This window comes from Dermatophagoides farinae, chromosome 10 (genome assembly GCF_024713945.1).
Source record: "Dermatophagoides farinae isolate YC_2012a chromosome 10, ASM2471394v1, whole genome shotgun sequence".
Classification (NCBI taxonomy): Eukaryota; Metazoa; Arthropoda; class Arachnida; order Sarcoptiformes; family Pyroglyphidae; genus Dermatophagoides; species Dermatophagoides farinae.
In genome coordinates, this window is record NC_134686.1 from 2,053,769 (window position 1) to 2,067,427 (window position 13,659).

The 13,659-nt window shown below is 28.7% G+C and overlaps 3 protein-coding genes across 10 annotated transcripts; 2 read left to right on the forward strand and 1 right to left on the reverse strand.

The window, feature by feature from the left end:
• The first annotated feature begins 580 nt into the window (after positions 1-580).
• On the forward strand, positions 581-7,215 carry LOC124491186 (endoribonuclease Dicer). Of its 3 annotated transcripts, none has more exons than XM_075734742.1 (7): positions 581-875; positions 943-2,224; positions 2,288-5,269; positions 5,335-5,844; positions 5,912-6,598; positions 6,656-6,728; positions 6,795-7,215. In XM_075734742.1, the coding sequence occupies exons 1-5, from the start codon at positions 816-818 to the stop codon at positions 6,217-6,219; spliced, it is 5,142 nt and encodes a 1,713-aa protein (XP_075590857.1). In that variant the 5' UTR covers positions 581-815; the 3' UTR covers positions 6,220-6,598; positions 6,656-6,728; positions 6,795-7,215. The 3 variants fall into 3 exon arrangements, with proteins under 3 accessions (XP_075590857.1, XP_075590856.1, XP_046909766.2); XM_075734741.1 differs by having other exon boundaries at positions 5,912-6,461; positions 6,538-6,728; XM_047053810.2 differs by having other exon boundaries at positions 5,912-6,728.
• On the reverse strand, positions 7,138-12,036 carry LOC124491141 (cystinosin). Of its 6 annotated transcripts, XM_075734746.1 has the most exons (7): positions 11,722-12,036; positions 11,518-11,667; positions 8,601-8,903; positions 8,270-8,521; positions 7,838-8,198; positions 7,475-7,766; positions 7,139-7,410 (listed from the first exon to the last, which is right to left on the reverse strand). In XM_075734746.1, exons 3-7 carry the CDS (start codon positions 8,843-8,845, stop codon positions 7,268-7,270), a joined length of 1,293 nt encoding a protein of 430 aa, XP_075590861.1. In that variant the 5' UTR covers positions 8,846-8,903; positions 11,518-11,667; positions 11,722-12,036; the 3' UTR covers positions 7,139-7,267. The 6 variants fall into 6 exon arrangements, with proteins under 6 accessions (XP_075590860.1, XP_075590861.1, XP_075590862.1 ...); XM_075734745.1 differs by lacking the exon at positions 11,518-11,667 and having other exon boundaries at positions 7,138-7,410; positions 11,726-12,036; XM_075734747.1 differs by lacking the exon at positions 11,518-11,667 and having other exon boundaries at positions 11,717-12,036.
• Positions 12,037-12,189: 153 nt separating this feature from the next.
• On the forward strand, positions 12,190-13,280 carry LOC124491142 (uncharacterized). The gene is made up of 3 exons (XM_075734603.1): positions 12,190-12,358; positions 12,426-12,564; positions 12,636-13,280. The coding sequence occupies exons 1-3, from the start codon at positions 12,190-12,192 to the stop codon at positions 13,153-13,155; spliced, it is 828 nt and encodes a 275-aa protein (XP_075590718.1). The 3' UTR covers positions 13,156-13,280.
• The last annotated feature ends 379 nt before the right edge of the window (positions 13,281-13,659 follow it).

Sequence of the window (13,659 nt, forward strand, 5' to 3'; positions counted from 1 at the left end):
TACGGAAATCAATACATAATTCATCACATTTATCATCACCGATTGGTAGATCAATACTTTCCAATAGTTCAATGTGATTAATTATTCGTTTGTTCAATAAAAAAATATCATTCAACCATGAAGCATTTTTTTCCACCAAATCAATGTCCACTATCAATTCGTCGATTTGTATTGAATATTTTAATAGTATTTTCATCATTTTTGTTCGTTGTTCTGGATGAAAATAATTCAAACCAAACGTAGCCATTGCATCATCATCATGGTGGTGGTCATCATGAATTTTTTTATCATAATTTTCGATTAATTTCTTAATCCTTTGTCTGGTTTGTCGACCATTCATCAATACAGAATTCATTGTAATCATTTGAATCAAAAAAAAAAAAAAAAAAATAAATAATTTTTTTTGTTAGAATTCAATCGGAAAAAAATATTCGAATTAAATAGACGGATGTATAATTAAATTATTGATTATTATTGATTCGTTGTTGTCGTTTTTCTTTCTGTTAATATCGATTATATCGATAACAATCAAAAAAAAAAAATTTACTATTCGAATGAATTGTACTTCCTTTTTTTTTTTGTTTCATTTTTGTCTTTACACATATGTTCGAAATCGCTGAAAATATTGAAAGCGTAATATGTTTGTTTATTGATTATCATCATCTATTCATTCATCATAAACCCAAGTTTTTTTTCTGTTTATATACAACATATTTCGCACAACCCACCAAGTTGGTTGAGTCAAGGCTCTAGTGGAGTGAAACAACGTGCTATCAAAATTTCTGTTGTTGTTATTGTTGTTTCTGTTGTGAATCATGACTTGTAATGGAAAAAATACATCGAATGATTTTATACTGAAATTACGAGATTATCAAGTTGGTTTATTTTGAATTTATATATCCATTTTTATTTAGAATTCATTTTTTTTTTGTAAAATTCTAGGAACGTATTTTTAAAAAATGTATCAAAGAAAATTTAATCGTTTGTTTACCAACGGGCAGTGGCAAAACAATGATAGCCATCGAATTGATCAATCATTTATTGCCACAAACATTTGGACATTATCCAAAGAAAGCGAAACGAACATTTTTTCTTACACCAAAACGTGTACTAACAATGCAACAATATCATATGATTGAAAAATTCGTAAGGGCAAAAATTCTTATGCTCACTGGTGATGATGAGCCAGATAAATTCGATAAACAACAATGGATGGATCGATTGAAAAAAAATCAAATTTTCGTTGTTACACCCGATATTTTGTTGGATATTATATTGAAAGGATATATTCAGATTCGTAATTTGAATCTGATTATTTTCGATGAAATGCATTGGGCATTTCGAAATGGTACCGAACCATCGAATCATCCGTATAGCCGTATTATGGAACAAGTTAAAAAAACTGATGACTTGTATCAGCCACGAATACTTTGTCTAAGTGCTTCAATTTTTGCCAACGACAGTCAATCAATACTTGCATCAATTGATGATTCATTGAAAAAAATCGAACAACTTTATCTGGCTCGTATTGAATCAGGTGGCTTTTCATATTTACATAAATATAAAGAAGAATTACTTGAATACAATCAAACATGTTTCGATGTCGAGATTGGATTCGATTTCGATCGATTATTTTGTATTTTTTCCGAAACAAAACATTTCACATCTTTGAAACAATTTCAGCTTGTATTTATGAAAATTCATAAGATCATTACAGAAGAAATGGGATTATGGTTTGCATTGGAATATATAAAACTTTGTTGTGATTCATTGACCAAAAATCATTTCGAAATCGGTGAAATAATGATGAAGATTATGAAATATATTGAAAAACGAATCCGTCATTGGTTATATGAACATAAAGGAATCACTTACAATAATGAACAAGAATATCAACCGATTTTAATCAAAACGGATTTAATTTCCAACAAATTAAAATCATTATTGAATTTAATCGAAAAATTTCGATCAAATTTTTCCAATCAAACATTCACTGGTATTCTATTCGTTGCGGAAAGAACGGATGCTAATCTCATTTTTCGTTGGCTTAAATTATTATCGAAAAATGATGAAAGATTAACATTTCTTAAACCAGGTTTTATTTGCGGTTCGTTTGTAAAAGATTTTGTTCATTTTGATTTTATTCAAAGCAATTCTCAATATTTGAATGAGTTACGTGAAAATCATGTCAATTTTATTGTTGCCACATCAGTACTTGAAGAAGGTAAGTGAGTTGATATTTTTTTTCGTGTTTAATAACCATTTTATCATTCGATTTACCAAATAGGAATCGATGTTCCTATCTGTAATGTTGTCATTCGTTATGATGGTGTTGATAATTATCGTGCTTATTGTCAATCTCGTGGCCGTGCAAGACATGATCATTCACATTTCTACATCATGACTTTGAATAGTGAAGCGAAAAAAGTAAAGAAAAAATTGATCAATTATAAAAAGATTGATGATCTATTGGTCAATATTAAATCGGAAGATTATATTGACTGTTTCGAACAAGAATCGTTGAGTGAAAATGTTGATGATTTTAATCCTGAATTTTTTAAACTAAATGATCCAATCACTGACGATATTTTATCAATTAAACCATTTCAAAATGGCCAAAGTACCTTATATCCACGTGGATCATTACAATTGTTGAACAAATATATAATGAAATTACCACGGGATCTATTCACTCAACAACAAATGCCTTTGGAATTTTTCATAAAATTATTTCCTCATCCTATCGTTCGGCAATCACTGGAGACTAGATATGCTTATATTTTCATATTTCCAATCAATTCAACTCATGCTGGAACAGTGTGTAAAGGTGGCTATTTTCGGCAAAAAAAATCTGCTGCAATACATTGTGCTTTTCGTGCATGTAAATTTCTAATCGACAACGGTGATATTGATGGAAATTTGAATGTTTTCGAGAAGCGATTCATACTCGAACAACATATTCCTGAATTGAATATTCGATATGTAAGAGGATTGGATGATGAAACACAATTCAAGACACGTCATCATTTGAATAAAACATCAGATTATTTTCAAGCGATAATTGACTTTGATCAGAATGTCAACAAAGATTTCATCTATTATCTATATGCATTAGAATTCAAAGCCGGAAGTTTTGATTCAACCAACTTGAAACCTGAGCTTCGTAGTCAACTATATAAACCATTGTTTATATCGACAAATGAATCAAAAAATGATATACAAACAATCGGTTTATTGTTATCGCAAAAACATTCATTGGATTTTGTGCAATCATATTTTTATTTCAATCTATTTCCAATCAAATTTGAATTACGATACTGTGATAAAATTGATTTAAGTGATAAAACAAAATTGAATTCAATCGAATATTTTCACGATCATGTTGTGCATATGGTTTTTTCTCAACGATTAAAACTGGATAAATCATTACCATTGAATCGTGGTTTTTATATTGTTCCAATGAAAAAACAATCATCTGCTTATAGCATTGATTATGAATTTATTCAGTTTCTTAAATATTGGGAACAATCATATCATGAGGCTAATATTGATACTGGAAAAATTTCACCTGATTCATTACAACTTGATCAAGTGAAAGCATATGATCCACAAACGGATAAAATTGAATTCGACGATGAATTCACCATATTTTCGGCTATCCATCAACCATCAATGCATTTTTATTTTGTTAAAAATATTGGCGATCGAAATTGTACGGATTTTATGATTCGACCTTCTGATGAATTTCCTCAAGGACAAACGTATGCACAATTCTATCAAAAAAAATATGATCGAATTATACAAGATCAAAAATTACCGATGGTAAACGCTGGAGACGTGAAAACATTTCAGATTAATTATCATCTTTATAAACAAAAATGTACGATGCTTAAAACTACCAGTCGTCATTCAACATTGTTTCCATTAGAATTGGTCACCATACATCCAATCAATAGTCGTATGTATCTACGAATCGCATCGATTCCGATTCTACTTTATCGATTAGAACAATATGCTTTGGGCAAAGAATTTCTATCTGGTCTACATGGTTGTATTGATTTAAATTATAAAAATGAAAATTTTGATGTTGAAGACATACTGTTACGAACGAAAAAAATTCAAGAAATTCTATACAGAGAAGATGATCTAGAAGAATCGGATATTAAACTTGTCGATATTAATTCAATTATTGATGAAACAAAACTTCATGAATGCGAAAATCCGATTACGAAAACATTTGAAAATTTTCTCATTGATGAAATGAAAAAAACGGAAGAAACTAACGGGCAGATGAATGGTGATCAAGAATTCATGGACGATATTATCACCGTGAGCAATAATAAAGATGAACAGGAAAAATTATTTGCCGAATTGATAAGTAAAATTAATCAGATTCAAACGATTAAAAAAGATTATTCAAAAAGAAAAATTGATCATGATCTTCTTCGTTCAGGAATCGAATTTGGACAATCATCAATTTTTAAATTCACTGGTGATATCGATGAATATATCGATAGAAATGCATTATCCTACAACACATTTCGAACATTCAAATGTCCCAATCCATGGCATATTGTTCAAGGATTAACATTGACTAAAGCTAGTGATTCATGGAATATTGAACGATTAGAAACTATTGGCGATTCATTCATCAAATTTACCTGCAGTTTATATCTATTTTTTCAATATCCAGATTATGATGAAATGAAATTTGATTGTTTGAAAGTATCATTGATTAATAATAAGAATCTATTCAAGATTGCAATGGAAAAGAATATTACAAAATACATTTTCTGTTCATTACATCAATCGATACCATTAAATTTTTTTAAACGTTTATTAATCAAGAATTTTGTTCCAATTGAAAAGGAATTTCGTCACGAACTTCGTTATAAAGATGTTGCCGATTGTATTGAATCATTGATTGGAGCATTTCTTGTATATGGTGGTGCTGGAACGGCATTGAAATTTTTAAACAATTTTCTTGATCTTAAATCTTTTTGTCCGGAAAAATTGAAATCCAATCAATCATGTTTGAATGATTTTCTTGATTATAAGCTAAATCTTCAATTGCGACACATCGGCTCAGAAATCGATGTAGATGATTGTAAATTCAATGAAATCGATGATGAAGAAATTGATCGAAAATTATTGAAAAGAATGGAAAAACAAAGTATACAGGTTGAAATCGATGATATTTATAATGAATATTCTATGCATTTATTAGAGGAAGAAATTCAATATGAATTTCGAGCCAAATATCTTCTTGGTAAGTAGTGTTTATTGATTGTCATTTGACCAAAAAAAAAACTAATAACATTGAATTTTTCAAAGTCCAAGCATTCAATCATCCATCAATGTATCGTTCTGTAGATATGGAAACGGGTGAAATTCGATATAATTTTATACCCAGTTATCAACGTTTAGAATTTATTGGCGATGCAATATTAGATTATATGATGACAAGATTCATCTATCATATGGATCATGAATTAGATCCAACTGGAATAACATTATTGAAACATGCACTTGTTAATAATGCATTCTATGCATCAATCACTGTTAAACATGGTCTACATAAATTTATAAGACATTCATCCATTGGATTACGATCAAAAATATATAAATTTGTTAATAGCTTTACCTTTAAATACATTGAACAAGTTGAAGAATTATTGGTGAAAGAATTCGATGAAGATGTTGCTTATGATTTGAATAATATTGATATACCAAAAACATTGGCCGATATTTTTGAAGCATTAATGGGTGCAATATTTATTGATTGTCATTTTGATTTGGATGCTACATGGCGTATTGCTTATCGATTGATTAAAGTGGAAACAGGTAATATATTTTTGAATATTAATATTAATGAATGATTGTAATATCGATTTTTTTTCTCGTCACCAAGATCATTTTATGAAAAATATTCCAATGATGCCTCTGTTACGTTTATCGCAATTCTATCATAACTGCCATTTTGGTCCTGTTCAAGATGTTGAACCAACAGCGGATAATTCGACGGAAAATAATCTATCCAAAAAACCGGTAACCGATCGACGAATGATTGAACTTATAGTCGATGGTGTTGGTACATTTATCGGTTATGGTAAAAACAAACGACAATGTAAAGTTTCAGCTACAAAAAAATTTTTTGCCTGGGAAGAACAACAACAACAACAACAAAATGAAAACAAGACAAACGAAAGTGATGAATAATCAACATTAGTGCTGTGATGCATCATTTATTTTTTTTATTCCTTATAATCTTTCAATTCTTTTTTGTATAATAATCGTGCTGCTGATTGATTCCAGACATTCCTATGGCGTTCATCATTAATAGTCACATCATACAAACGTTGAAGATATCGTTTAGTATCGATTGCCGTTGGATTTTCTTTTTTCAAATGTTCATCGATCTCAACTCTTAAATTTGCATCACATACAGTTCTTACATTCATGTATAAATCATTCAATGCATCACAAAATTCTAAGAGCTTAATTTTTCTTGTTTGACGTATTTTGTCCTTCATACAGTTTAGAATCGGTAACATTGGACTGAAATCCAATTGGGTCAACATGTCCAGATTTTCCAAAAGTAAACGTAATTGATCATCCAATTTCATATAACCAAAATCATTCGTCTCTTGGTTAGATAATTCTTTCCATTTTTTAATCAAGTGTTTAAAATTATTCATGTAATCAAACATCTTTATACAATTCGAAACGTTCGTATCACTTGCATAATACATTTGACTATATTGATGATGTATACTTTCATATATTTCTTTTAGATCATCCTGATATTTATCCATCATACGTGTTAAACTCATTATTTGTTCATTCGAATCGGGCATCATCGCCATTCCTCCTCCTTTTCCATCTGTTTTCCGTACATTAATTGATGGTGGTGTAATATTTACCGAATATGATTGTTTATTGGATTTTTTATCTGTCGATATTAGTGGCCTTGGATTTTGAACTTTAAATGATTCGTTTTCATATTGTGATATATTCTCAAATGGTGGTGGAAATAATATTCGTTTAGGAATTTGTTGTGACATATCTTTCAATCATCATCAAAATGAAATTTTGTAATTTCATTTTATATGCAATCAGTATTTTTGTTCCAAAAATATAAAATTTTTTAAAAAAATTAATTTAATAAATGAATCATAAATAATAATAATAATAAATTATTATAAAGTGGCAAAATATTTACAAACAAATAAAACTAAAACAATTAATAATTATGACGAATTTTGTTTCAAACTAGTAATGATCTTGAATCATTTACATCGCTATGACGATAGAATACATAATGTTGTAGCAAGAATAATACATCGAATAAAATGGAAATGAATCCAAGACCAAATTTGGTGAAATTATTGAAAATTGTTGCCCAATCATCTGTAAATAAGTAGATGAATTATTATTAATTAAATATATCAAATGGAATAGCTGTATGTCTTACCGTAATTATATGCTAGTAAAAACATTTGACACATGCTCAATGATCCACCGGTAAAATCAAGAAATATATTACCAATACTCCAACCAATTGTTGATTTACGGCAATAATTATACCAAGCTTGTGGTATATATTTGATGATTGTAATAACCAATTTTACATATGAAAGTATATAAAGATAATCTAACATAGTCAGCCAATTAGTAGAAGCCACAATGATGGCTATAACAATGTAACCGGTCCAAACGATACTTAAAAATATTCGAGCAAACCACGAAACTGTTTGTTCTCCTCGCTATATTTTAAAATGATATATCCATTTAAGCATCAAATAATTTAATGATCAAAACAAAATAAAATACTTACGTCATATAAAAAACATTGAATGATGCAAATCAATGTAGCAAATGCAGCATGAAATCCAAAGAAAACATCATTTAATTGTACCGGAATTTGACTTCGTGGATGAGCGTTTTCATATTCTTTTTGTACCGAAGTTATGGCATATAGTGAAAAATTGAACATTGTATAGGAAATGAAACCGGTAATGTTAAGGCCAATAAAATCGAAATTTAATCCAACAACACTTTTTCGTTTGAAATTGTCCCAAATTTGTGGATAAAAAGATATTGACCAAGCAACAAAATAAATCCATCCAATAATAGCACTAATAACAAGAATAGTATCTGAAACACCGACATTTACTGTAACATAAGCTTTCCATGTGCTAATAGAATAAAATCAGATTTTTATTTTAATTATGGCTGGAATTCTTTTTTTTTCATTTTTTTCACTTACTCAATAGTCACTTCAGATGTATTCGATATCCATTTAGCATGTGCGACCAATTGTGTTTTGCCTTGTTTCAATGTTTTCAAGCTAATTATTTTTATAGAATCTTCAGTAGCATTGAAAATATATTCATATTTTGGTAATTCCAATATTTCACAATTGTTTTCAGTTGAATTCCAATCAAATGAATCTGTTTCTTCACTTTCACATGTAAATCGTGTCAACAATTGTTTAGTATCGTTTGATGATATTTGTGGACTTTAATAAAAAAAAAGGAACGTTGGATTAGCATGAGAAAACCTGAAATAATGATAAGAAACAATGTTGTTAAACTTACTCAAGTATCAGATTAAATGTGTTATTATGATCGACCAACATTTCCAATGAATTAGTTGATGTATTAAGACGATATTCAACATTATCATTATTATTATCTTCGGTGGATATTTCTTTCAATGATAATATAATATGATGTGGTTCAGATGATTGATCATAAACAGTTAATGTATGAATGGTGGTGATGGGCATCAATAATGTCAAAATTGACAAAATGGCAGCAGTAGTAAATGTTAAATGTTCCATTTTTTTCTGCAATATTTTCGTTCAAAAACAAAACCAAAATACAAAGACGAATTTCAATCTATTTTGATAATAATAATAATAAAAATAAGATGTTGTTGAATAAAATTTATCGATGTTCAAAGATCAAAAACAAAAAAAATGGGCCAACATTCGTTGGATTTTTCATACGCAAACGTGCAAAAAAATTACTACCGACTCTCATTCGATTGATAAAAGTTGATTTGTTTAAAATTAAAATAAAACAAAAACAAAAAAAAAACTCCCATCGTTTTCTATTTGATGGAAAAAAAAACAAGCAAGCAATTAGCAATTGAAACTCTGGAGATGAACACATTACTGGAACAAAGCAATTAAAGTGAAAAAAAAATTTCGAACAAAAAAAAACTATAGTAAAATGATCTAAATTCATTCGTACAACATTCATTTCCTTTTCATAAACTAATGTTGCTGTGGTTGTCATATGTTCAGATGATCAGAAAATAATGAATGTTTTTTGAATGGAAATTATCCACCAACTAAATCAACTTGGTTAAAGGTTAATGATCGTTCAGATAGGCAGGAATTTTTTTTGGATTCAATTGAAAAAAAAATACAATGAAAACTTACATAAATCAAAATCAATAAAATGATGATTGATAAAATTCAAAATCAATGCCAATGTCTAATGATTGATTGTCAAACACACACACACACACACACACACACAATTGATGTTTAAAAGCAAAATGAACAATGATACAAGTCATTATATATAACCTTGAACTATTTAAATCTCTATCGATTTTGTTTGTTGGGTTGTTTTTTTATGCCCTCAACACTTTGATAACATCGATGATCAAAGAGGGGGATACATATGAATATTGGAAAAATTTCAAGATTAAGGATACTATTCTGATCTAGTATAGAGATTAGAATGATAAGCATTTGATTTCTCTATTAAATCAATCAATTTATTATATTGAAATTGAAATTGAAATTTTATTGAAACAGGAGACAACCCCTATTTCCAGGTTCAAGTGGCTTCTATATAGTAATATTTCTTGTAATTTATTATATTATTATCCAATCAATTGATTGATTAATTTAGATTAATTTATCATAACTCTATGCCGGTGATTACCGGTATTAATTAATTATGGATGGATGATTATTATCATAATATTGGCTTACCTAATTTTTGATTATGAAAAAAAAAATTGATAATTTTCACCAACAATTGTTGAATGCCAAAGTGCAAATACATAAAAATCATCGAAAGCAACAAGTGAAAAAAAATCCAAATTAGTAAATTTTCTTTCACTTTTTATACAAATATCCGTGTTTGTGTTTTTTTTTTTTTTTTTTTTTTTGTTGTTTTGGAAACGAATTTTTTTTTTGATCAAACACAAACCTAACTAAACAGGATTTTTCGCATACACACACATACAAACACACTAACACATGTACAAACTCAGAAAGAGAGAACTTGACCTCCCAAAACACGTATTTGTACTTGGACAAATAATTTTTATTATATATCCGAAAATTCATAAAAAATTATAGGAAACGAACCTTTTTTTTCAATCAAACAACGACGACGACGACAACGATGATGATGATGATAACTACAATGACAACGAAGAACGATTTGATGATGAAAAAATTGATTTATAAGCCTTTTAGGCAAAAAAAAAAAAAGAAAATGAAAAAAAAAATCAAATCTAACAATTAATGAATGATGATATTGATGTGTATGCATATGGTATATATATGATTTATCATGTGAATGGGGAAAGACAAAAATTTGAACCGGTATTTATTCATCATCATCATCAAATCATCAAATAATTTATGATCCAAAAAAAATGAAACTATCCACCAATGACAACAGCAACAACAACAACAAGAGTTGTGCAATATTTATTAACATTCAAAATGGCAATTTTTTTTATATAAACCGACAAAATGAAAGGAAGATTTAGAATTTCAAGGAACTTGAAATCAGCAGCAAAAAAAGCAATATTAAAAGGATGTCTCTCTTTTTGCATGCATGCATTTTTTCCCCTTTTCACACACACACACACACACACACACATACAACATTGGCACATTATAATCATAGAAATTTTTTTTTTCTTCATTTTCATTTCTAATTTGTTAGGCACATTGATTGATAAGACAATACTATCATGTTTGGCCATATTTTTGTTAAACACACACACACACACACACGCTAAACTAGGAGAACCAGATATTTTCATTAGGCACAAATATAGATAAATGAAATTATTATGGATATATATCAATGATGATACTAGCAATGGTACCGGGGGGGGGTAAGAATAATCATTGTATCGATTATTATTATTACTATTATTATTATTGCATGTGCCATGTGTAAATATTGTTTTTCGGGCACATTTATTATACCAACACCCGGTCTTACTAGATGTTGTGATGGATTAATATTGACATTTTTTTGTTGTCATTTTACAACCCAACAAAAAAAAATCATCATTAGGCATAAATAGTGGAAAAAAATGAGCCTAAAATGTGCTAATTATAATAATAAATTATTATTAATAATAAAATAGTAGTGTTATAGACAATAAAATCGTTTTTTTTTTTTTGGTTTTCGAAGATAATTTGTACCCATATAGAAGATATATTAATATTAATAAATGATCATGTACCGTCTTAGTTTAATCCATAATTTTTTTTTATATATTTGATTTGATTTCAATCTGTAAGTCTGTGTTGTTGTCGAAATCCGTAATTGAATGATTCCTGGATTGATATTTTGATTTTAATCGATGACATCATCATCATCATCATATAAATCCCTTATCAATGATTAATCAAATTATTAATAAATCATAATTTGTAAAATACCATACATGCCAATCTATTATCAATTATCAATTATAAATAGTCAGATTGCGGATTCAAATGATGAAATCACTTGTTGTTGTTGTTGTTGTTGTAGTTGTCGCCGTTTTATTTGTTGGAAATGACATTTCATTATCTGATTGAACATGATATATATCGGATCGTCATCAAATATAAATAAAAATTGCGTCATATATGACAACAATGACAATAAAAAGCAAGGTAAATTCATCATTGTTTCTAAAATCGATTCGATCCGATACTTATGGTATCGATTGTATCGATACTTTGATTCGACATATGTATATAAAATTGAATTTTCTTGGCCATGGCAAAAAAAAAAAAAACAAAGATTTTTTATTTTTATTGAATGAAGTAAATTAAATTTACAACAAATTATGAATCAATCCAATACAAATAGCGTACGATCATCATGTTCGAAATGTGGATATCGTAAGTGAATTTGTTGTACAATTATGTTTGATTGTTTGAGTTTAATTATTTGTGGTGCTTTTCTTGCTGCAGCCGGACATTTTACATATCAATGTCGTAATTTTTTCCGTGTAAATCCTACCGAAGATATTGTGCTCGATGTTAGTTCAACAAGTTCATTTGATTCCGATGAAGGTGATACAATAGGAGGTGGTAAACCTGTTGCAGGTGGTGGTGGTGGTGGTGCTGAATTTGATCCGTTTAAAAAATCGAAATTAAAATCAAAAAAAATTCGTAAAAAGCTCAAGAAGAATAAAAAACATAAATCGAAACGTTTTAGATGATGATGATGATGACGATTATAAAAGGAAAAAATCCAAAAAAGTAAAATGTAAAGAAAAGCGCAAAAAATCTAAAAAGTTTGTAATTGCCAAATATTTGTTGAAATCTTTTTTAAAAGAAAACTTTTTGTTTAATTCCAAAAATTTAGATTAAAAAAGAAATCAACGAAACGTTATAAACATTCGGATGATAGTTCTTCGTCATCGGATGATGATAGTTATGATTCGGATTCATCATCATCTTCATCACCTGATCCACGACAGCCTAAACGATTGAAATCGAAAAAATACAAATTAAGAGATCGTAGTCCAAACGCAGATGGAGAATGGCGTAAAAAACGTCATCCATCGATTTCTGATCCAGATCATGAATTCGAATTGGCATCAAAACCAAAAATCAAATCTATTGCAAATTTTCCACAAAAATATCAAATTCCTAATTCATCGGAAGATGATGATCATCGAAAACAACGTAGTCGAAGTACGAGTAAGACACGTAGACGAAAACATTCACCAGATGATGATCGAAGCCGTCGCCACCATCATCAAAGATCATCATCAAAAAATCATCTTGAACGAAAACGACGATCAAGATCAAATTCTTCGGGCCATGATTATAGAATTCGATCACGAATGCAACATAGAGATATTGATGATGATATGTTTTAAGGAAATTTTCATATCGATGATTGCATCTATTGCATTTTTTATTGGCCATTGTTTTTAATATTTAGGAAAAAACAAAAAAATTTTTTTTTATACATTACATTAAACAAAACAAAAAAAAACAACAACAACACATTTGTATGATATCATATCAAATAAATTTAAATATATATGGTGAGAAAATTAAATTGATCTTCGATAAAATCGTTGTGTGAAAAATCAATTTATCAACTTTTTTTTCCCAATGATCGAATAGGAAGCTGACATCATCATACACATGATGATCACACAATATGATCGACATTGATCTTGAAATTATTGCCAAATACCAGATAATCGATATTTTCAACAACAACAACAACAACAACAAAATTCGCGATGCCTAAGTGAAGAAAGATAAAGGATTATTTTAATTGTTATCAACATGAGAAGAATGATTTGTTTTTTTTTCTGTTCATGATTTCATGACAAAAATTTCATCAAAATGCACATGTGATGATGATGAAT